Genomic DNA, 25,880 nt, shown 5'->3' on the forward strand with positions numbered 1-25,880 from the left:
GATTCTGAACATAAATGGCACATTGTACAACTTCTGCCCAAAATTCCTTTGGCATGTTCTTGCTTTTAAGCATTGAACGAACCATGTCAAGGACTGTTCGATTCTTCCTTTCAGCCACCCCATTTTGTTGAGGTGAGTATGCTGCAGTTAGAAATCTCCTTATACCCTGCTCTTCACAATACTTCATAAAGGCTGTCGAAGTATACTCACCACCTCTATCAGATCGAACTGCTTTAATGTGTCTGTCGGTTTCCTTCTCCACCATTACTTTGAACCTTTTGAACACCTCGAATGCTTCAGACTTTTCTTTCAAGAAATAAACCCATGTCTTCCGTGAGTAATCGTCGATAAAGGAAATAAAGTATCTTTTGCTACTGAAAGATTCTGGCGTGATTGGCCCACATATGTCGGCGTGAATCAAATCAAGGATATGCTTTGCTTGATATTCTGCCTTCTTTTTAAATGAAGTTCTTGTTTGTTTGCTAAGCACACATTCTTCACAGAACTTTCCTTCATAATCCATATCTGGTAGTCCATGCACCATGTTCTTTTTCGCCAACCTTTTTAAACCAGCATGATGTAGATGACCAAAGCGTAGATGCCATAGTGACACTTTGTCTTCTACATTTACTTGTAAACATTTTTCTCGAACGTTTATCAGATTCAATTTGTACATTCGATTTCTCTCCATTTCGACACGAGCAATCAGATGTCCCATGTTGTCCTTCAAATGCAATATCCGTTCTTTCATAAGTATCGAATAACCTTTTTCTGTAAGTTGTCCCAAACTCAAGATGTTGGTCTTAAGATTTGGTACATAATAAACATCTTGAATTGATCCAATCAACCCATCCTTCTGCAAGTAACGGATCGTTCCCTTGCCTTCGACCTTCACTTTCGATGCATCTCCGAAAGACACATTGCCATCTTCAATCTTTCTCATTTCTTTAAACAAGTGTTTGTGACCACACATATGGTTACTTGCTCCTGAGTCAAGATACCAAACGTTGTCATTTGTGTTGATCTCATTTTGAGACATCAAGAGAAAACCTTCATTTGCTTCAGCTTTCAAAGTTAGATTGGTTGTTTCTTCTACCTTCTTTTCGATTCGACAATCTTTTGCAAGATGTCCCACTTTATCACGGTTATAGCATTTGAATGAGTTGCAATCCTTAGCATAATGACCATACTTCCCACACTTGTAGCATTCAAAGTTGGAATGGTTCGACCAACCACCTCTTTGACCACGTCCTATGCCATGCCAATTTTGCTGGCTCGACTGTCCTCTCTCGAAGTTGCTGCCTCTACCACTTCGACCATTGTCACGTCCTCCACGACCACGTCCTCTTCCTCGAAAATTTTGAGAAAAGAGTACATTTTCGTCTTTGATTTGCTCCTTGGTTTGATTTGCGTCCTCTACTCCTTCTTCCTTCTTTTTCATCTTACGTTGTTCGTGTGCTTCGAGGGAACCAGCGAGCTCTTCGGCTGAGAGCTTCGAAAGGTCATTCGACTCTTCTATTGCGCACACAATATTCTCAAATTTATCTGTTAAAGATCTCAAAATCTTTTCAACAACTCGTGCATCAGTTACTGTTTCATCATTTTTGGTGAGTTGGTTCACCACCTTTTGTACACGCGTGATGTAGTCAGATACATTTTCTGACTCCTTCATTTGCATCCTCTCCAATTCGCCACGAAGAGTTTGGAGTCGAACTTGCTTTACTCGATATGCTCCTTTGAACACTTTCTCTAGCGTGTCCCACGCTTCTTTCGACGTAGTCGAACCGGCAATCTTTTCGAAGCCTGATTCATCAACAGCCCTAAACAGCATGTATAGTGCCGTTTTATCCTTCGATCGCGTCTCTTTCAACGCCTTATTTTGAGCTGACGTATATCCCACAATATCTGTTGGTTCTTCAAACCCATCTTTGGTCACCTCCCACGCGTCTAGAGATCCGAGAAGAGCTTTCATTTGGATACTCCAATTTTCGTAATTTAACTTCGTTAGCCGTGGCAACGGCATTTGATTCATCATGTTTGCCATTTGCTCTGATGCCAAATTGACAGAAGAAAGCGAGTTTTTTTGTAACTTCTGTATTTCATTAGAGTACATCCTTGGTCTTTATACAGACTCAGAAACTTCAGCTATTCTAGGAAACATAATAATTAGTAAATACTATTAATTGGCCACTATCTCTTGACCTTCCAACTATAACAGACTCTTAATCTTTCCACTATCTTATTAATAAAACTCATTAACTATAACATTAAAGTTTATTCAACAATTAGATCAGGAAAGAGGACCCCCTTATTCCATTAAGGATACTGAAATAGATGTTATGGTTTTTTCATATTCAGATCTGTTCAATTTTTGTTTTCTGTCTACATTTTTTTATTCATTTGATGCAGGTTTAAATTGATTTTGTTAATTTAGACATAATTTACAATGAATAATGGTTTTTGGAGAGTTTTTTTTTTCTTTTTTCAATAACAAAGATTGTAGGCACATTGGGTCCAAAATCTCAATATGTTTAAGCTATTTCTAGTTGCCTTAAAGATTACATTTTCGGGTACGTCTTTTTACCCTTTCTTAAATTGTGTGATGGATTTTTAATTGAGAATTGATGGAGGGTTATAGATTTTATGTGAATTCTTGTTGGACACGGTGGATTATTTTGACTTTTCATGGTGTGATCCTGAGTATCGCACAAAAAATTTGGCGAATTTGAAGACTACTTGCTATACATAGTGAATTTGAATAGAAAGTTATAGTTTTGTTGTTTTATGCCGATAGTCCTAAAAAAAGTGGCACTGCAGAGTTTATGGGAACATAATCTATTTCATGCAGAATTAACAGTTGAACAAGATTTTGATGTTGCTATAGCAGATGTGAACTTGTTTTTCAACTTGCTACACGTGTTAAATTTTCTTCTCAGGATTATGAGGTAAGTTTTGAAGTTGCATTATAGATTTACCACAAATATTTGAGTGTTTATAAGTGTATGCATGTGGAAGAAAAATAATATATTAATGATGATAAATTTCTTGTGTTATTGACTTATTACTATGTATTCAGAATGACATGATAATACCAACAATCAAATGTGTGTTCAATGTGTTGAAAGCATGTGAAATTCAAGTGTGTTGAATGTGTTGATATGATAATTAGGTATATGGGTCCACTGCATGACACACTTGTTTGGATTTAATGTACACATGTAAAAAAAATGGATTTTGAAATTAAATAAAGGTTTTTTCCATGGATTTAATTTTGTTGTGTTGATGGTGATGTATGTAGGGTTGTGATGTGTTTTGAAGGACTATTTTGATTGATTAAATAAGATTTTAAGTATTTAGGTGGACTTATAGATAATGAGATAGATGTTAATGTATTTAGGTTAGAAAATAGTCACTAATGCAATAAATATTGGAGCATTGTTATAGCTTCAAGTATAATTTATTAATGTGATGCTAAAAGGAAATGTAATTCATTATATGCATATATCATGATTAGGTCAGTCAGATGCTGTAGGCTGGGATATAGGTAGATCCTAATGTAAGACTTTCAATGTGTGTACCCTTCCAAAGTAATAAGAAAACTTATTATTTTCAACTGATTTTTCCATATAAGAGCCCCCTCTTATGACAAAGACAATGTATTTGCTGTTAAAGTTTATATAAGCGTTGAGTTTGTTTAGATAATTTTATATGTTAGAAATGATAATTTTCTATTGATAATAACAATCATTAATTGTGTCCATGATGCAAATTACTTTTCATGTTGTATTTATATCGATAGAAATGCTAAAATGACTATTCAATTATATGATTCTTTGCATATCGTATTCCTCTAATGTCATATTTTATAATGTGTGAATTGTGGCGTTTAGTGTGGCGGTTACTACGAAACTGCCATTTATTACTTAGCGGCAGCCAAATTTATGGTGTTAGATAAAAACGCTATTTTGTAAATTATGGCGGTTATAACTGCCGTACTCGTTCTTTCTTAACCGCCACAAATTCCAGTTTTTTTGTAGTGAGTTAAATAATGAATACAAATTCAAATCAGTGATCCACAAACAATTAATTACATATAAGATAGATTATAACTTATAACTGTTTATCAATATAAGTGTCTATACTATACCTTCATCAAGCACTATACTAACTTTCAAATCCTAAAAAAGTTTAGAAAGAGAAAAAATTTCAGCACCATCATGTCCATTAATTTCCTCATTAGGAGCAAAAGCTAGATAAATATTTGTTTTTGGTTGAAATCATCATCCTTTAAGCTTCCGATCAACTTTGATATACTGCATTCCAACACACTTCAGTGCGTAGCAAGTGCTAGTGAAAAATATTTAAATTTAAGATCAAACTTCATAAACTTTAAAAAACATTTAATTCACCTTGTCATATACTTGTGCAATGCTCAAATCAAGAGAAATGATATTACCAGCACCCAATAATTTCATTCCGCAATCATACTCAGGAAAACCTAACAAATAAAACGGATGGACATAACAACACATACAACTAATACCATATTAATCAGCACAAACATGAATCAAACAAACTACAATCAAGTAGTAGAAAAACCAGAAAATCAGCATAATACACCTAGCAGAAAATCAATAGCAAACCTACTTTGTCATGTCAATTCAACACAACCCCAAAAGAAAAAAGAGATGCAGATTTCAATAGATCTCCATCTTCTTCTTTGTTTGAAATAAAAACCACAATCCAAAAGATCTCCATCTTCTTCACTGCTTGAAATCGAAACACAACCCATAAACAAATCTACATGAAAGAATGACAAAGAGAGAAACACAACTCATAAACAGACTATACTCTTGAAAGGGGGTGACGAGTTTAGGGTTGAAGAGAAAAAGAAAATTGTGGAGAGAGAGAGAGATGAGTTTAGTTTGAGACAAGAAGAGAAAAACTATTTTGTGTTAGATATATTTATCAATCATTAATGAACACTTGGCATGAAGTTAAAAGTTTGAAACTTTTAGAAGGGTTAATCGGTCAAAACACTATTTTTTTTTTAAGAGTTGATAATAGATAAATAAAAATAAAGCTGAAGTATAATATTAAGGGGTGATCACGATTCACACATGGTACTATTACTACATATAACACCACCAATTTCATAAAACAATCACAGAAGAAGAAAACAGAGAAATGGAGATACAGGGTGATAATCTGAATAGTAGCATAGACCCCAGAAGTGGATTTTGCAGTTCCAATTCAATCTTCTACAGCAAGAGGAAACCTCTCTCCCTTCCTCCAAACCACTCCTTACATGCCACCACTTTTATTTCCTCCCGTGCCCATCACGGCAACATCGCCTTCATCGACGCCTCCACCGGCCGTCAATTCACCTACCAACAACTCTGGCGAGCTGTCGATTCTGTCACCTCCTCACTCTCCACCATGGGAATCAGAAAAGGTGATGTCATCCTCCTTCTCTCTCCCAACTCCATCTACTTCCCTATCGTGTGTCTCTCTGTCATGTCCCTCGGCGCCGTCATCACTACCACTAATCCTCTCAACACAACAAGCGAAATTGCAAAACAGATAGCCGATTCCAAACCTGTCCTCGCCTTCACAACCTCTCAACTCGTTTCCAAAATCACCGGAGCATCGCCCTCACTCCCAATTATTCTCATGGAAACCGAACGTAACTCATCATCAACAAACACACTGGAGAAAATGATGGAGAAAGAACCGGAGTTGAGTAGAGTGAGTGAGCGAGTCAACCAGGACGACACGGCCACTCTACTTTACTCTTCCGGAACTACTGGACCCAGCAAAGGAGTAGTATCTTCCCACAAGAACCTGATAGCGATGGTTCAAATAGTAATGTCTAGGTTCAGTAAAGAAGAAGAGGATCATGGAGAAACATTCATATGCACGGTTCCAATGTTTCATATATACGGTCTTGCGGTGTTCGCTACGGGGCTTCTGGCATTGGGTTCAACCATCGTTGTTCTCTCCAAGTTCGAGATGCATGACCTGCTTTCATCCATTGAGAAATTCAGATCCTCGTTCTTACCGCTGGTGCCGCCCATACTGGTTGCTATGCTGAACAACGCAGATGCGATTAATAGCAAGTACGATTTGAGTTCCCTTCACACGGTTCTCTCCGGTGGAGCTCCTCTGAGTAAACAAGTTACGGAAGGATTTATTGAAAAGTATCCTAATGTTAAGATCCTTCAGGGTTATGGTCTGACAGAATCCTCTGGAGTTGGGTCATCCACGGAATCTTTGGAAGAGAGTCGTAGGTACGGTACGGCTGGGCTAGTGTCTTCTTCGACGGAGGCTATGATTGTTGACACTGAAACTGGTCAACCGCTACCGGTTAACCGGACCGGTGAGCTTTGGCTTCGGGGTCCCACCATCATGAAAGGTTTGTTTCTTTACTCTTATTCTTTTTTTCCATTTTTTTAATTAAATTATTTCCATGTTTTTTATTCACTTCAATAAATAAATAAATAATTACATTTGACGGACAAAACATCCTTTTTTTTTTATGGATTCACATCAGTTTATATTTTAAAATGTTCAACACAAGGCTACTCTATTTTTTTTTATACTTGTAGTGGATGAAAATGACCACACATATTGTTTTGGAATTTATTACTGTATCTATGATGAAAAAATATCACTTATAAAAGTTATTTGCTCTAAAAATAAGTGTTCTTTAAATTTGAATTGTATTTTAGTTTTTATTTTTAATTAACAGTAATTCTAAATTAATTTGACGTACTTTTCATTATCCGAATAGCTAAATTTAATAAAAAAATATTCTCTCGTTGGTTTATCACTTTTTAGGAAGGAGGTACTGGAATATTTTTTTTGTCTTATCCTTGACTAGATTATCCAATATTTTTATTGAAAAATGCATAATAATAACTAACCATATGTGAAACGTGTATGACTAAAATAGTACAACTAGTAAATGAAAGAATAAAGGTTATGAATGAATAAAAAAGACTTTTGACTTGTGCGTGAATATCCAACACTTTCTATAACAGTTTATTAAAACAATTTATTGCATTATGTATGACATTTTTTGAACTTATTTTATAAATTCTCAAAATAACTTTTGAAAACAATTTATATCACATATAAAAATAATTTAAATTTATTTTATTTTTTATTTAAAAAATAGGTTATGCAAGACTTTTAAATTTTAATAAGTAGTTATGCTATCAGCTTTAAATAAGTTATTTATTCAAACTGCCCTTGTTACAATGGGCTGCTCATAAGGTTGAATGGATGAACATGAAAGATATGGTTGGTGATGGCATTGGCAGGTTATTTTAGCAATGAGGAGGCAACAACATCAACTATTAATCCAGAGGGTTGGTTAAGAACAGGAGATGTATGCTATATTGATAATGATGGATTCTTATTTGTGGTGGATCGCCTGAAAGAGCTCATCAAATACAAAGGATATCAGGTTATAATTAGATTCAACACTTTCACTCACATAGTTGTGTAGATAAGAGGAAGATAAATCAGTGTTGTATTGTTTTACAGGTACCTCCAGCAGAACTAGAGGCTTTGTTACTCACTCATCCTGCTATTTTAGATGCTGCTGTCATACCGTAAGGAACCCTTTCATTTACATATCAATTATACTATTATCTTTAAATCATGTTTTGTATGTATGCATATCAGATTACCAGATAAGGAAGTTGGACAGTATCCAATGGCATATGTGGTAAGGAAGCCTGGAACTAACATATCACATACTCAAGTTATGGATTTTGTTGCACACCAGGTTTGTTTGTTTGGAACAATTCTCAACCATTTTTATTACATCTTTGGATTTTGAGATTCAAAACTAAATTAAATTGTTTCTTTTTTAATATTCTGTACAGGTGGCTCCATATAAAAGAATTCGAAAAGTGGCTTTCATATCTTCCATACCTAAAAATGCATCTGGTAAAATTCTTCGGAAGGATCTCATCGCGCTTGCTACCTCTAAACTCTGAATGCTTTTGAGATTGTAAATGATAGATTTCTTTTGTATTTCGTTAAATGATGAATCCTTATCAATTTATCATATCACATAACTGTTTATTGGTAATACCAGCAATATTGTTGAGGGTTTTCTACTCTATTGCAGAGAATAAAAATGTTTTGTGGTTTTCATTTTTATGAAAATATATATATATTTTGGATAATGATGTCTTGCAAGAATTTTTTTAAGGCAATTTAAAGGTTTATGTATTTATTTTAGACTTAATTCTTTTTTTTTCCCCGTAACTTAATTGTTTTGCTTTGGTCCCTTAGATAAAAAAAACTTTACATTATGTTTTTCAATATATCAAACTAAAGTTTCTGATTTCTTGTTTATGATCGTCATTATTCACAATTTTAAGAAAAAGAATTATGGTAGTAGTGGCGCTACATCTGGTTTAACCTCAAGTCTTGCATTTACACCAGTACATGTTAGCTTCATCTATTATTGTTTCTGTAGCTTCATAAATAGGATTGGAGTTGTTTTTTTTTTGTGTAAAAAGGGTTATTGAAAACTAGTGATATTGTGATGTTTTAGTTTTTTAATTATGGATCTGGTTTCTACATTGATGTTATGATTTTCTCAGTCCAAGCCTGATGGTAATTTCTTCCTCTCACTTTTACTTTATGTAATTTGCACTGTTGATTCATAAATCTTTATTTTGGGTTTGGTTCAAAATCCTTTCTTTCTGAATTTTGTTTTATAATTTGTGTAAACCCTATGTTAACTTGTAAAATTTAAAACTCAATTGCATAGGGCACAGACTAAACAAATATTTTTCTTGTTTTTTTTTTTATTTTTATATTTGTTTATTTGTTTGAGTCTTTACTTTAAGAACTATTTTTTTTAACATTGGATAGTATTGAAATGTTTTATTATATGCTTTTGTTGTTTGATGTTGTTTTCTTTTTCCAATATAATTTTATGATATTATATGCTTTTGAGTTGTTTGATTACTGCTAATGGATTTCTTTGGATAAAAACTATAAAGGTTTGCTAGATAGGTGAATTCTACGATGATTGAAAATGATTTAGTTTTTTGTAATTCTACAATGATTGGAATTCATAGACACCAAATGAAGCAAGTCACCTTGTAGTGTTTCAGTAACTGATGTCTCTTCAATTTGAATGTTGGAGTTACTTGATCTCTTTATGTTAAAGGGAGATGGTTCGAGATAAATAGCTTTAAGCAGCTCAAATCCCCAGAGTTTCATTCACACACAGATTTAAAGTCACCAATAAAATTGTGATCTATTGCCGAATGTTCAAGAGTCTTTCTTTCATGGACCACCACAACCATCAAGAATGATTCAAAATTGTTTCCATACATCTAAGTTGACCAACTTAATTAACTGAACAGATTTAATGAGACTAACTTATAATATTTTTTAGATAAGTGATTAAAGTGAAACATTAAATTAAATTAAAGGATGTGCACAACTTAAAAAAAATTATCAAAAGATGAACGTTTTACAAGAATAATAAAAAACTAAATTATTAAAACCAGTTATGTATTATAATATTCATTTGCACAAACATCAAGTGACTGTAGTTTAGTGGTAAGGATTTCACGTTGTGGTCGTGGAGACCTAGGCTCCAATCCCAGTGATCACAATTTGATATTATTTTATATATTTTTTCAAATTCAACATAAACCCTAAAGCATAAATTCAATACTTTATATCTTTTTCCAAATTCAGTATAAAACAAAACGAAATCATTTAAGAGTTCCGTTGAATGCTTTCTTGAATGGAAAACTCGCTATTTGATTTCGATCTCACATAAAGTCAATTTCATACTTTCTCCATCACATCATTTCATTATTTTATGTGGTTTTCTTAATTTTTTTGCTAAATATGTATGACACCGATTGACATTACATATATCCATCATTTTGCTCTTCCCGTAGTGGTGAGCATGATAAGGATTAGTTTAATTTGATTCTAAATTACTTTATTTTAACAACATATAGTATTATTTTTCACTATGACTCATATTGTGGAAATTATTACGGGTATTATTGAGTATGACTCATATTGTGGAAATTATTATGGATAAATTATTGGGGATGTTGAGCCTTCAAGGGTATTATTTTAAACTGGGATCTAGTATTATATATTACTTCGGCCTGATTTATAAACAAAAAAGACAAATTTCACGCTTATTAAGAAATATAATTAAATGCATTTAATTTTCTTGATTTCATGTGAAAGAGATAACACAATTACTAGTATGCCCTCAATTAAATTGTCTTCCACTAACAAATTTAAGTAATTAATGCAGAGATACTTTTGGAATAAAGACATTAAATGTACATAAATTTCTTGACATTTGCTTATATTTAAGGACAAAAAAATTAGAAAATGTTTGCTTATAAATAAGGCCGGAGGGAGTATATTACATGTAACAATGTAACCCTAATGAATCATAATTATTAAACAAAAATTAAAGGAATTATAACTGCTCTATAGTCGTAGAGGTAGGCACCATTGACATAATTTCATTCATAAAGATCAATCGTGTTCATTGTCTTTTACTTTTGTTCGCTTTATTCTTTTTTATTGGTTGGTTTTCTAACATTTGGTTTAGATGACGGTTAACCATGTTGAGAAATTCAAAGTAGCAAACAAATAATTTCAAATTATGGCAAATGAGGATTAAGAATTTGTTAGTTCAACAAGGTTTACAAAAGGTGTTATGTGAGACGAAATTGAATGACATGGAGGATATTGATTAGGTAGAGATAAAGGATAATGTTGCATGATTGATTCACCTATATGTTTTAGACGAGGTAATGTATCATGTCATGGACCTGATGATGCCGAATCAAGTTTGGAGTAAATTGGAGAGTCGATATTGTCATACCCCAATTTTGTCCGGCCATTTGTGGTTTACCCATGAGATCTCTTTGTTTCAAAGGCCCATTTGCATAAGTGTGTTCATAATCTAAAATGTGGTTTGAATCTTTTTACATTACTAATCCAAAACCTATTTTTTTAATTAGTAAGTATTAAGAGTCATGTTATTATTTCTATGATCACTATTTACTAGTCCATTTACACATCCCAAATATTTATGCCAAGTTCTAAGTTCTTCATGGGTTCCCAAATTAAATTTGTATTTTTTAGAAACATGTATGTGTCGTTTTTAAATTAAAAGTTCCATATTTAGATTTTTGTGTTTAAAATAGAATTGTGTTGTTTTTTAAATTAAAAGTCCCATATTTAGATTTTTGTGTTTAAATTAGAATATGTGTTGTTTTTAAATTAAAAGTCCCATATTTAGATTTTTGTGTTTAAATTAGAATATGTGTTGTTTTTAAATTAAAAGTTTCATATTTAGATTTTTGTGTTTAAAATAGAATTGTGTTGTTTTTTTTAAATTAAAATTTCCATATTTAGATTTTTTGTGTTTAAATTAGAATATGTGTTGTTTTTTAAAATTAAAAGTTCCATATTTAGATTTTTGTGTTTAAATTAGAATATGTGTTGTTTTTTAAATTAAAATCACTATATTTGGTTTCTCTGTACTTAAGTTAAAAGTGTGTTGTTTTTAAAAGTTGAAATTGATTAGCATGAATAAATATTGAGTTAAGTTTTGAAAGCTTAAAAGGTTGAATACATAGTTATTAATGGCTATTAGATTTAATTCAATAAGTTACAGATAAGTCCAAATACACATTTTGTCTTTAAAAAAAACTAAACTAAATAATTACATTTTAACAAAGTGGAATTTGCTGCAAAACAGGTTCCTAATTCTAATGAACAAGACCAAGTAGCTAGGTTGAAAACCCCTTGGACTTGGGCGCGCCTCCAAGTTTGCTTCCTTACAGCCACCTTCCATTTCATCAAGTCATTTCAGAGTTGAAACCTGCAGAAGAAAAATAGTTTAAATAAAAAGCAATTTTTAAATGCGCTTAAGAAACTGAAAAAACAACTAAATAAATCATTCAGTTTAATTTTTACCCAAAAGGTTAACAGGAGTACTCAAAAAAAGCATTTTGAAAATAGCTTAAAACAGAACAAATCCACAGAAATTAAATCCCACATAATCTGGGATGGGAAAATCGAAAAAAAAGGAGTTTTTTAAGACTTCAAAATTCTTCATAAACAGGGGGAGGGGAGAAGTTAACAGGAGAACACGGTTACTCTGCAGAAAATGGACCAGACGAAACTCTGAAGGAAAACCCTTACCAAGAGCTCAGGTAACTGGATCACTCAAATTCATCATCAGAATCTTGAGTGCATTCCGAGCTAAACAGTGCCAACTCACAAGCATAGTGGTCTCTAGCTAACATACGAAAAGAAGGAGTGAACAGATCTCAAAAGAAGAGGGAAAAGATCCGGAAAAAAGATAAGGAGAAAAGAGGTGCTTACCTAAGGCCAGATTCCGTTTCACGAGTTCACCGGAAGCGTCATTTTCAGGTGAGGTTTAGTCCGTTTCTTTCATTTTGTTCATAAACTTTTTGTCGTAATGCATCAACTTCATTGACTAAGATCCATGAGTATATGTGCGCTAGCTGTTTTGCTTTGAGATAGACGTTGATGTTTCGGTTTGGTTTTATTTCTGTTTGAATTTGGTTAAGAGTTTGAGCAAGGTAGATTTTGGATTTAAACATGTGATAGAAGAATGATTGAAAATGTTTTCTTTTCTTCCGATTTGGGGAGGGGATGTGTTTGGCACATCAAACTGTAGATTCCGTTTCCTCCTAAGTTTAAGAGACATAAGAACATAAAAGAGGTAATGAAAAGCAGAGAGGGAGAAATGAATCGAATTTGATGTAGGAAAGGTAGCTTCTACTTTATGGTCATTATAACTAGTGTTTATTCTTTAGCGTGATGTTGTGTGTCGGAAGAAGGGATTGGTAAATGGACCGTTGGGTAACGTAATGAACCCTTATCCCTCTAGCTTCTCTTCTATTGGCATTGAAAACATGTGGTTGCTTTTAATTCTTTGTCTGTTGAAATGTGCTTACTCATGTTACTTTTAAGGAGATGAATCCCAATCGCTGGTAATTCGTACATCACACGGCTGGCCACATTAATTGGCACTAATAAGAATACCCCTTAGACACTTGTCCATTTCGGATTGGGAACCAATTTTACCCCTTTTCTTTCCCTTGCGTTTTTATTTTATCTATTTATTCTAATACATTTGGACCGTGCTTTTTTTTCTTAAAAGAGGGAGGTGTAATTTATTTTATTTTTTATCTTTGTTTTTATGTGTTTTAAATGTTTACAAGGTAATTTAGTAACCATAATCAATAATTTAATTAAATAAATTTTAATTAATTATCTTCATCAATTAGTATTAAACCCATTTTATTTTATTTATTATTGTTTATCTATTTTATTTTCCATTATTTTTTTTATATACATGTAAAATATATATAGAGAGAGAGAGAGAATTATTGTTATGAAATAATAATATTTATTTATTTCATTTTATTTATTCTACTTACTTAACTATTATTTTAATACTTTATTCGTTAATTTAAAATTAATCATTGATTTTATTCGTAGAATTCGTTTGAGTTATCATTTTAGTATACACTTGATTAAACCCACTCGTGCAATTTCCAGATTCGCATAAATCATGTTTTAAGTTATATTTTCATAATGACTTTCATCCCTTAACCACCCTAAGTGTTATATTAAACCATGATAAAAATCACACAATTTCAGTCGAGCCCGTTTTCAAAACACCTATGTAAGTCGATTGTTTGTAAAAGCATCGCTATCAACCTCACATGGCTTACTCTTGGGCCTTCTTACAATGAGATCTATTCGGTTTTAATTAATCGATTAGATGGATTATTCACTGAATAAATTCAATTCGTTCACGAGAATGCAAATTTTAAAACTTCGATCCGACATCAAATATTCCTTATAAAAGTTAAATTAAAATACTTAATCACATTTAAACAACACTTCATTTGAAAATGAAAAGGGGGATGGTTTTGAGTTTCCAATTCCTCTCCTCGATTATTTGAATACGAGTTTTCTTACTTGGTTAGTCAAATAGTCGTCATTTCTAATCCATTTAAGCACAAACAAATCAAATCCTTTTATAACAAGAAACTAAAAGGGAGATAACTTTGAGTCTTCAATTTTTTCTCCACGACTATTTGAATACAAGTTCTCTTACTTGGTTAGTCAAATAATTGTCGTTCCTTTACAAACTTCTGAACCCCTATTAAAATCAAATTATTTTCATGATAAGTTAAATGAAAAGGGAGATGACTTTGAGTTTTCAACCTCTCTCCCCAATTGTTTGAATACGAGTTCTCTTACTCGGTTAGTCGAACAATTGTCATTTTTCTGTAAATTAATAGATTAATCAAATCATTTCATAATTAACTATATGAAAAGGGAGATGGTTTTGAGTCTTCAATTCCTCTTCTCAAATGTTTGGATATGAGTTGTCTTACTCAGCCATTCGAGTACTTGTCATTCATTCTAAAATATGTCAACCATACGTAAACTTATTTTCATAACCACTCAGATGAAAAAGAAAACGGTCTAGAGTCTTCTACTCCCTTTCCCGATTATTAGGATAGAGTTGTCTTACTCGATTATCCGAGTATTCGTCATCTATTCAAAACACCTTAATTATTATCAAATCCTTTCTGTAATTAAGGATAAAAAAGAAAGCGGTCTAGAGTCTTCTATTCCATTTCCGACTGTTAGGATACGAGTTGTCTTACTCAACCATTCAAGTACTTGTCGTCTATTCTAAAAATACATCAACCATACGTAAACTTATTTTCATAACCACTCAGATGAAAAAGAAAGCGGTCTAGAGTCTTCTACTCCCTTTCCCTATTATTAGGATACGAGTTGTCTTACTCGATTATCCGAGTATTCGTCATCCGTTCAAAACACTTTAACTATTATCAAATCCTTTCTATAATTAAGGATGAAAAAGAAAGTGGTCTAGAGTCTTCTATTCCCTTTCCCGACTATTAGGATACGAGTTGTCTTACTCGACTATCCGAGTAATCATCATCCAACCAAAATGTCTCAACACATCAAATTTATCTGTCCTCGCCCTCATGCGATCGAAACCAGTTAAACAAAATATCCAACATATTAATCCAGCTTGTCACCCCCGTGTGACTGAAACTCTTTTCAGAAAGAACACTGTTAATCCTTTCTAATGCGCACAACAAACCAATGCTTAAGCCTCCGCCGAGAGTAAACAAGCCAATGTTTAGCCTTTAGGATACAATCCAAACAGTTGTTCATTAAAAAAAACACCAACCAATTGTAGTTCCCCGAACTACGAATGCTCTGATTTCCTTATTTAAGGATACGTAGGCAGGAGATTGTTGTATCTTCGTGAGCACACTAATAAAAAACCTCCCCTTTCCCTTTTTGAGGTTCTCATCCATTTCTATTTCTAATAATTTTATAACCTAAAGATAACAAACAAACATAAATTAACACTCGAAATGCACATTAGAACTAAAAGGTTCCTGTTGAGTACCACGGACGTAAGGGGTGCTAATACCTTCCCCTTACATAATCCACTCCCGAACCCGAATATGGTTGCAACGACCATTATTCCATTTTCTAAAGGTTTTATCAATATTTTCCTATTCCTTCATTGGGATAAATAAAGTTCGGTGGCGAATCTGTTCAAACGTAATTTTTTCCGCGACCATCGCGAGGAATCGTATTTTTCGAGATGCGACAGATGGCGACTCTGCTGGGGACTAGCTCCAAGCAAAAGAGAGTGAAGCCTAATTTAGTTGAATTGATGTATTGTGTGTTAATTTTGTTTATCTTTTTATTATTTATTATGTTATTATTATGTTGTCATAATTATTGTGCTTTATTGATTATGTCTTATTTGGGGTTCTATGGTTGGTGATACTTTGTGAGATAGGCTCTCCACCCGAGTCTGAGAAAAACCATAAGATTAAGTTGGTGGTTGCGTAGTGGGCGCCCACAAGGAGTCTTCCTTGTTGGGAAGAAACGAAGACCCCGCCTAGAGGAGATTCTCTTGAAATATTATTGCCCGACGAGTTTTCGTCACGACGATAGTATTCTCAAGTTGGATCAATGACTCTAGGAACCTTTTAACCCATTATATCTGGTGGTTATGTAGTATTTACCTGAAAAGTCTCAGACTTATTAGGTTAATACGAAATCCCCAATCAGATGAGATCCCTTGGGCGTATTACTACCTTACAGTAGTATTCCCAACCTCGATCTATGACTCTGAGAACCTTATTAGAATCGTAGACTCGAGAGTTGTGTAGTATGGGCCCACTAGGAGTTTTCCTCTTTGGGACCGTACGAAGGCCTCACCCAGCTGAAACTTTATTTGCGGATGTTATTTGCAGATGAGTTTTCATCATGACAATAACTTTCCTAGATATTGATTGATGACTTTGGGAACCTTTTAACTTTAGCATCCTCCCAAAAGGGTTTTGTTTAGTAACCAAGAATACCCGCTCTCACGACCTGTATATTAACCTACATGTGGCACGCATAATACCATTCATAGCATATCATTCATATTATTTTATTTCCAATGAATCTGAGTATCATGAGTTGCAGGAATTCAAGAAACATGGAGTCAAGCAAGAGAAACATTTACTCCTTTAAGTTCAAGGATCCCGATCTGAAGAATTTACGTAACTTGGTTTCTCAGATGCACCTTGTATACAGAATCAACTTTGGAAAGAATTATGGCAATTTGCTCAGCATCCTCAATCAACAAGTGGACCATACAGCCTTGATCACTTTAGCCCAATTTTATGACTTACCTTTAAGATGCTTCACATTCCAAGACTTCCAGCTAGCACCAACATTTGAAGAATTCGAGCGTCTTGTTAGGATTCCTATGAAGGACAAGTCACTATTTGAAGGGACAGATGAATCTTTGCCCCTCGAGGTCATTGCTAGTGCGCTTCACATGGATGAAAAGGAAGCAAAAGACAACTTAGAGACCAAAGGGAATACCAAAGGGTTTTCACTAAGTTTTCTTTTGGAAAGAGCTCATACCCTATTGAAGGCAGAAAGTTGGGATGCTTGTTACTCTGCTATTGCATTGGCTATCTATGGCATCGTCCTATTCCCGAATATGGATGGTTTCGTAGACATGACTGCCATTTGTGTTTTCCTTACTGGGAACCCAGTACCCACTTTGTTAGCCGATGTCTATTATCACATAAGTCATAGGTATACTAAGGAGAATGGATTAATTGCTTGTTGTGCTCCTTTATTGTATCAGTGGTTTCTAGAACATCTTCCGAAGACAGGTGCTTGGGTTGAACAGACAAATGTTAGTTGGCCTCAGAGATTAGGATCACTCTGATCTGAAGATCTCTCTTGGTACTCCAAAGAATATATCAACGTAGACATCATATTCAGTTATGTAAATTTCCCAAATCTACCGCTCATTGGAACTCAAGGATGTGTAAATGCTAATCCAGTTCTATCACTCAGACAACTTGGCTACCCAATGGAAGGCCCTCCAGAGGCGAATTCTTTGGAAGATTTCTTATTACTTGACTTTGGGGTTGAGAATCCTAGCTTATTCCAACGAATCAAAGAAGCTTGGAAGAATATCAATCGAAAAGGGAAAGCTAAGTTAGGGAGAGCAAATGGGATTACAAAAGAACCATATTTTCAGTGGGTAAAGGAAAGGGTGCAAATAATTAAAATTCCATTTGTCGTTCGAACACCTATACCTCTTCCTGAACCTAAGCTCACCCATGTCCCTATCGAAGAGATGGAGGAGCTCAAGACCACCATGGCAAAGCTAGAAAAAGAGAATGAAGAGCTGCAGATAAAACTCCAACAAACCATCAATGAGAAAAATAATATGAAGTGGGAGCTTGAGAGAAAAGAGGCACAACTTCAAGCCCACGTGGAAAAGTTCAACAAGGAGGAGCATAAGAGAAAGAAGATCAAAGTGGGATTAGAATAGGCTGATCATTATTTGGATACTCTTAAGGGTCAACTACGACAAGCTCAGAAAGAATGTCAAGACAATGAGCGTTGGTGGCATCTAGCCACAAAGGAGAACATGATAATAAGGGATACACTTGGGGCTCAAATAAAAGAACTCACCAATTCTGTTCGTCATGCAAAAGCTGAAGTTGATCAGGAGCGCCGACTCAAGAAAATAGCCACTGGAGCTTCTAGGGTGTCACCCATGGTATGGGAGGAGAAGTGTCGAGAAGTAAGAGATGCCAGGGAGTCTGTAAGCTATTGGAAGAACCAGCTAGAGTCATTATGCCAAGACAGCTCCATATGGTTGAAAGAGCGAGACTATGTGATTGAAGATTATGAATCCTTTAAGAAGACCATAGACTTCTTACAAGGGGACAAGGATAAGTTTCGTGCAAAACTCGATGGGCTAGTAGGATTCTGTAATTGGGCAGCTAAAGAGTTGCCATGGAGGTTGAGAAACGCAGTCGAAGAGTTGAAAGAAGATAGCACTCCTCCAGCCATAATCAATTTCATTCTGCTCTACAAAGGGTTGTTAAAGAGATTCAATGAGGAACTAGAAGAGCTTCAGGCCAGAAAGCCAGTTGTTTAATTTGCTTATGTCTTGTATTTTGTTTCTTTAAACAAATGTACTTTTGAACTATGACCTTTTTGGACCTCTATGTTATGTATTGGAATGAATGGCGTTTAAAAATTACTCCATTATTGCTATTATAAGTATTTTTTATTTCTTCGAATTACTAACAACTAATGAAGCTCGAATGACTCCCTGGAAATAAAATATGCATAACATTCGCATCTTCATTATGCATCACACTTCATGAAAATCAAAAACTTACCCAACCTCTTTACCCTTTATCCAGCCACATTGACTAATCAACACCGGTACGAGACGCGAAGCAAATACAAAATGACATTAGAACAAGTTAAGGCCAACCAGGTTACCATGAGGACAGACATCAATACGATCCAGGAGAAGATGGATCAGCTGTTGGAGACAATGCTTGCAATCGCTTAGAGAGAGAGGGGAGAGGAGGAAGAAGCTAGGGCAAGAAGGAATTATGGCGCACCAGGTTTGAATCCCCAAGACGAAAGTTATGTCCCCACCAAGAAGAGATTGGTTCAGATACCAGTAGGAGGCAAAGGAGATGGAGACCATGCAGAACCTTCTGATATGTCTACTCATCATGGATCCGAGATTGGAGATGACCAGTATGATGCATTCTATATGCCTGATCAACCAAAGCCTAAGGTACTTTCAGATCTTGCTGCAGATAGGCTTTGTGCCCTGTAAAAGAAAATCAAAGCCATAGAAGGAAACAACATCTTCGGTGCTTCTGCCATGAACATGCGTTTGGTATCAAATTTAGCCATCCCGGCTAAATTTAAAACCCCTGATTTCGAGAAATACAAAGGACAGACTTGTCCAAGAAGTCACTTGGTGATGTACTTCAGGAAAATGGCTGCTCATACCGAAAATGACAAACTACTGGTACACTGTTTCCAAGACAGTTTGAGTGGAGCATCTCTGAGATGGTATATGACTTTAGAACATGGGCGAATTCAAAGTTGGGAGGATTTGGCTGACGCATTTCTCCGTCAGTACAAATACAACTTAGATATGGCACCCGACCGAATGCAATTGCAAGGGATGGCTATGAAGGAGAGTGAGTCATTCAAAGAATACGCCCAACGGTGGAGAGAATTGGCTGCTCAGGTAGAGCCACCATTGTCTGAGAAGGAAATGACCGGGATATTTGTGGACACCTTAAAGGACCCATTCTTTGATCGATTAGTAAGCAGTGTCGCATCTGATTTCGCACATCTAGTTACAATTGGAGACCGCATAGAGAAGGGGTTGAGAGATGGAAAGATTACTGGAGCAGTGACAACACCTAGCGCACCAAAGAAATATTCTGGAGGCTTCCCAAGGAAAAGAGAAGGTGAAACAAACGCCATATCCAGGAACTATAAAGGGAAGCAACAAGCTTCATATGGTCAAGTCATCGCCGTGGTACCTATACCCTATCAACAACCAATGCAGCAACAACAAATCTATCAACCACAACATCATCATCAGCAAAATACCGCACCAACAAGACAGTTTAAGCCAAGACCTCCAAGAAGACAACTTGATCCTCTACCAGTACCTTATAGTCAGATATTCCCATATTTACAGAAGGAGGGCCTTCTAACATTGAGGGAGTTAAAACCAGCTGTTTTTCCATATCCACCTGGATACGACGCTAATGCCCATTGCGAATTTCACATGGGAGCACCTAGTCATACCTTGGAAAACTGTTTCGCATTTCAGAATCGAGTACAAGACTTGATCGAAGTCAGGGCCATTTCTTTCACTCCAAGACGCCTGAACGTGAACACCAACCCTATGCCGACGCATAAGGACGCTTCCGCCAGTGCCATTGAAGAAAGTGATCAAGGCAAATTGATCCGTAAGGTTGAAGAAGTTCAAACCCCTATCACCATGATAGGGGCACAATTGTTGAATAGTGGTCTGATTCCGGAAAAGCTGGTTGAGGAAGAGAACAATGAAGAGTTAAGGAGTTTTATACAACAAATGCTGGATCGAGGCGAGTTACAGATAACTTACCGTGTCAAGAACAAGTACCAGGAAGAGATAGCCATGGTAGATATCCCCTATGATGAGATCAAAGTATAAATACCTATAAGCCCGTTGGTGATAGAGTTCCTAACACAATTCGAATATAAAGATGAGAAGGCAGTCCCATGGATATATCAGCCTAGAGCTTTTAAGCAGGGGGCAGGAAGATAAACCTTTAATGATTAACGAACCAAACGTCACTTCAATTGTGGGGCCAGCAGGAATGACGCGTAGTGGCCAGGTATTCGCACCAAGAACTGCTGATACTTCTGAGAGAGCTAAAGGGAAGGAGGTTGTTGTCTAGATCCCCATCCCTAATCAGGGGATGCAAGACTTACACCTATCTTCTAAAGCTGCTGTCACTCGTGAGGAGGCTGAGTAGTTTTTGAGAATAATCAAGAATAGCGATTATAAGGTGGTAGACCAGCTAAACCAAACACCTTCCAAAATTTCCATGTTATCTCTCCTACTTAACTCAGAATCACACAGGAATTCGTTGTTGAAGGTATTGAGCGCCGCTCATATCACCAAGGACATAACAATAAAACAGTTTGATGATGTGATAGCCTGTGTGACTACTGGAAATTTCTTGGGTTTTAATGATGACGAACTACCGATTGAAGGAAAGAACCATAACAAGACTCTCCACATCTCTTTGAAGTGCATGGATACTATACTGTCAAGGGTGTTGGTAGACACATGTTCCTCATTGAACGTCATGCCAAAGATGACTTTGATAAAGCTGCCAGTAGCAGGGATAAGTATGAAGCCCAACACCCTAATCGTAAAGCATTTGATGGCTCAAGGCGAGCAGTGATAGGAGAGGTTGACTTACCAACCAAGATAGGTTCAACTATTTTTAATATCACATTCCAGGTCATGGATATACATCCTGGTTACAGTTGCTTACTCGGGAGACCCTGGATTCACTCCGCAGGTGATGTCACCTCTACTCTGCATCAAAAACTAAAATTCATCACAAATGACAAAATGATTGTGGTTGGAGGAGAAGAAGATATCTTGGTTAGTCACTTGACATCTTTCCGATATATCGAGGTGGATGGTGAAATCACTGAGACACCCTTCCAATCCTTGGAAGTAGTAAACATGATGGCCATTCAACAGACTTTGGAGGTCTCGAAATCCGGACCATCCATGGCCTCATGGCAAGGAGCTAAAGTTGTTATGGAAAGTGAAGATGCACAAGATTGGGGTAAGGTGGTGGAATTGAAAGAGAAACGAGACAAGTTTGGCTTGGGGTATGACCCATCATCACACAAAGTTGGTAACCAATCTAACAAAGAGAAGATTCCTTCTATGGAGAAAACGTTCACCAGCGCTGGCCACATCTTTGGCAAGCAGGTGACAATGATCAGTGAAGAAGACGGCAAGGAGGGGGTGTCCAGCTGGATGCGTCAAGCCGCACCTAATGAAGAACTAACCAAGTGGAAGGTTGTGGAAGTTCCCCAAATATTTCAAAAGTAATTTTATCATTTTTAGACACAACCCTGTGCTCTGCCCAAGGCACAGTGGCATGTTGTAGGGTCTCCTTTATCTTTTTCAAGAGTTTTTATCATTAATGAAATGACGTTTTGCATTCAAATTTTTGTTCCTTTTCTTTCGTTTCGATCTATTTTCGAAAATGGCAATCAATTTTTATGCACGCAGTTTCTAAATAAATTGCATAAATCATAACATGCAGAAACACCACCGAGACCATTGATAACGACACTGATATGGTCCAATATGACTTTGACTGTCCAATCTACCAAGCTGAAGACGAAGTGGGGGAAGATTGCGAACTCCCTGAAGAGTTGGCCAGATTACTCAGACAAGAAGAAAAGGTTATTCAACCACACCAGGAAGACGTTGAAGTTATCAATCTGGGAACAGAAGAAGATAAGAGAGAAGTAAGGGTAGGCGCAGCGCTTCAAGATACAGTGAAGACAAGACTGATATAGCTCCTCCACGAATATGACGACGTGTTTGCTTGGTCATACCAAGACATGCCCGGATTAGACACTGACATCGTGACCCACAAGCTTCCCCTTAAAGAAGAATTCCCTGCTGTCAAACAAAAGCTAAGAAGAACTCGACCAGATATGGCTCTCAAGATCAGAGAAGAGGTGAGAAAGCAGTTTGACGCTGGATTCCTGGAAGTCGCTAAATACCCACAATGGGTTGCCAACATTGTACCGGTGCCGAAGAAAGATGGAAAAGTCTGTATGTGCGTAGACTACCGAGACTTAAACAGAGCTAGTCCCAAAGATGATTTCCCATTACCTCACATTGATGTACTGGTGGATAACACAACTCAGTTCTCTGTGTTTTCCTTCATGGATGGTTTCTCAGGATACAACCAAATTAAGATGGATCCCGAAGACATGGAGAAGACCACGTTCATTACTCCTTGGGGCACCTTTTGTTACAAAGTAATGTCGTTTGGTTTAAAAAACGCTGGGGTAACATATCAAAGCGCCATGGTGACTCTCTTTCACGACATGTTTCATGAAGAGATCGAGGTGTATGTCGATGACATGATTGCCAAATCCCAGACAGAAGAAGAGCACACCACCAACTTGGAGAAACTATTCACACGTTTGAGGAAGTTTAGGTTGAGACTTAATCCTAATAAATGCACATTTGGGGTTCGATCTGGAAAGCTTTTAGGCTTTATTGTAAGCCAAAAGGGAATTTAAGTAGACCCTGACAAGGTTCGAGCCATTCAGAACATGCTTGCACCAAAGACTGAGAAAGAGGTTCGTGGTTTCTAGGGGAGACTAAATTACATCGCCAGGTTTATTTCTCACCTCACTGCAACATGCAAACCAATATTCAAGCTTCTGAGGAAGAATCAAGGTGTGGAGTGGAATGAGGACTGTCAGATAGCCTTTGACAAAATCAAAGAATACTTGCAAGAGCCACCGATTCTAATGCCCCCCACCGAAGGAAGACCTCTCATCATGTATCTAACCGTGCTCGATGAATCCATGGGTTGTGTATTGGGACAACAAGACGAGACTGGTAGGAAAGAGTATGCCATCTATTATCTGAGCAAGAAATTTAATGATTGTGAGACCAGATATTCATTACTCGAGAAGACTTGTTGTGCACTCACATGGGCTGCTAAGCGTCTTAGGCAGTATATGCTAACTCACACAACTTGGCTAGTATCTAAAATGGATCCCATCAAGTACATATTCGAGAAACCAGCTCTCACTGGGAGGATTGCTCGATGGCAGATGTTGTTGTCAGAATATGATATCCAATATGTTACACAAAAAGCAATCAAGGGAAGCATACTAGCAGACCATCTTGCTCACCAACCACTGGAGGATTACCAATCTTTGAAATTTGACTTTCTAGATGAGGACATCATGGCTGTTAAGGATGTTGAAGACTCCGAACTAGAGGAAAGCCTCGAGCCAAGAGCAGGTTGGATGCTCATGTTTGATGGTGCCTCAAATGCAATAGGTCATGGAATTGGGGCAGTGCTGATGTCTCCCAAGAATTTCCATCTACCATTCACCGCAAAGCTCTGTTTTACCTGCACAAATAACATGGCCGAGTATGAAGCTTGCATACTAGGGTTGGAAGAAGCTATTGAGTTGAAGATAAAGATACTAGAAGTATTCGGGGACTCCGCTCTAGTCATACATCAGATCAGAGGAGATTGGGAAACAAGACATGCTAACTTAATTCCATACCAGGATTATGTGCTGAAGTTACTCCCAAAGTTTGACGAAATCACTTTCTCTCATATTCCTCGAGAAGAATATCAGATGGCAGATGCCTTAGCAACTCTGGCCTCCATGTACAAATTAATATGGCCCAACCATCAGCCTCATACTGAGATTAGGCATTTTGACAAACCTGCTCATTGCCTGACAGCAGCAGAAGAGCCAGATGGTAAACCCTGGTTCTTTGATATCAAGCAATATCTGGAAAAGAGGGAGTATCCGGTAGAGGCTTCCAGCCTTGACAAAAGGACCCTCCGAAGATTGGCATCAAAGTTCCTCTTGAATGGAAAGGTATTATACAAGCAAAACTACGACATGGTTTTGTTAAGGTGTGTAGACAAACATGAAGCAGATCAACTTATGAGGGACATACACGAAGGATCTTTCGGTACGCACGCCAATGGGCATGCCATGGCCAAGAAAATTCTAAGGGCAGGTTACTACTGGTTGACGATGGAAACCGACTGTTATCATTACACCAGAACATGCCACAAATGCCAAATCTATGCTGACAAAATACATGTACCACCTACTCCGCTAAATGTCATAGCATCACCTTAGCCTTTCTCTATGTGGGGCATTGACATGATCGGAATGATAGAACCCAAAGCGTCAAATGGACACAGATTTATCTTGGTGCCCATAGATTATTTTACCAAATGGGTGGAAGCCGCGTCTTATGCGAATGTCACAAAGCACATGGTCGCTCGTTTCTTGAAAAATAACATCATATGTCGATATGGTATTCCCAACAAAATCATCACTGATAATGGGTCCAATCTCAACAACAAGACCATGGATGAGTTATGCGCAACATTCAAGATCGAGCACCACAACTCATCATCCTATCGACCTAAGATGAATGGGGTTGTTGAAGCTGCAAATAAAAATATCAAGAAAATCATCCAAAAGGTGGTTGTTACGTACAAGGATTGGCACAAGATGTTACCTTTTGCGTTACATGGCTATCGCACATCGATATGAACTTCAACAGGGGCAACTCCTTATTCCTTGGTATACGGCATGGAAGCAGTTCTCCCTATAGAAGTAGAGATCCCCTCGATGAGAGTTCTGATGGAAGCTAAGCTAGACAAGGCAGAATGGGTTCAATCAAGGTATGACGAGCTCAACCTTATTGAGGAGAAACGCTTGAAAGCGTTAGGTCACGGTCAACTCTATCAGAGGCGTCTTAAAAAGGCATTCGACAAGAAAGTTCGTCCCCGGGTGTTTCAAGAGGGAGATTTAGTACTGAAGAAAATCTTGCCCATTCACAAAGACTCTAGAGGGAAATGGACACCAAATTATGAAGGCCCATTTGTGGTGGTTAGAGCATTTTCCGGAGGCGCTCTAATTCTAGCAACTATGGACGGTGATGAGTTGCCGCTCCCCACCAATACTGATGGTGTTAAAAAGTATTTCGCCTAAAAAAGTGGAATAATAAAAGCCGCTAAATCGAAAACCTAAAAGGGCGATTTAGGCAAAAAAATGGCTATCCCAGTGGATCGAAAACCCGA

The 25,880-nt window shown here is 36.6% G+C and overlaps 2 protein-coding genes across 2 annotated transcripts; both read left to right on the forward strand.

The window, feature by feature from the left end:
* Positions 1 to 5,114: 5,114 nt before the first annotated feature.
* On the forward strand, positions 5,115 to 8,194 carry LOC127091570 (probable CoA ligase CCL5). The gene is made up of 5 exons (XM_051030240.1): positions 5,115 to 6,415; positions 7,326 to 7,471; positions 7,552 to 7,619; positions 7,693 to 7,795; positions 7,896 to 8,194. Exons 1-5 carry the CDS (start codon positions 5,188 to 5,190, stop codon positions 8,007 to 8,009), a joined length of 1,659 nt encoding a protein of 552 aa, XP_050886197.1. The 5' UTR covers positions 5,115 to 5,187; the 3' UTR covers positions 8,010 to 8,194.
* Positions 8,195 to 16,618: 8,424 nt separating this feature from the next.
* Positions 16,619 to 17,365, forward strand: LOC127091300 (uncharacterized). Its single transcript, XM_051029910.1, has one exon. The coding sequence runs from the start codon at positions 16,619 to 16,621 to the stop codon at positions 17,363 to 17,365; it is 747 nt and encodes a 248-aa protein (XP_050885867.1).
* Positions 17,366 to 25,880: the final 8,515 nt, after the last annotated feature.

Source organism: Lathyrus oleraceus, chromosome 6, assembly GCF_024323335.1.
Source record: "Lathyrus oleraceus cultivar Zhongwan6 chromosome 6, CAAS_Psat_ZW6_1.0, whole genome shotgun sequence".
Taxonomy (NCBI): Eukaryota; Viridiplantae; Streptophyta; class Magnoliopsida; order Fabales; family Fabaceae; genus Lathyrus; species Lathyrus oleraceus.

Bases quoted from the DNA above. Each gene is read 5' to 3' on its own strand.
- LOC127091300 (XM_051029910.1), top strand. From the start codon at position 16,619: ATGGAGTCAAGCAAGAGAAACATTTACTCCTTTAAGTTCAAGGATCCC.
- LOC127091570 (XM_051030240.1), top strand. From the start codon at position 5,188: ATGGAGATACAGGGTGATAATCTGAATAGTAGCATAGACCCCAGAAGT. The intron at 6,416-7,325 runs GTTTGTTTCTTT...TGGCATTGGCAG, and splicing joins GGGTCCCACCATCATGAAAG to GTTATTTTAGCAATGAGGAG. The intron at 7,796-7,895 runs GTTTGTTTGTTT...TATTCTGTACAG, and splicing joins TGGATTTTGTTGCACACCAG to GTGGCTCCATATAAAAGAAT.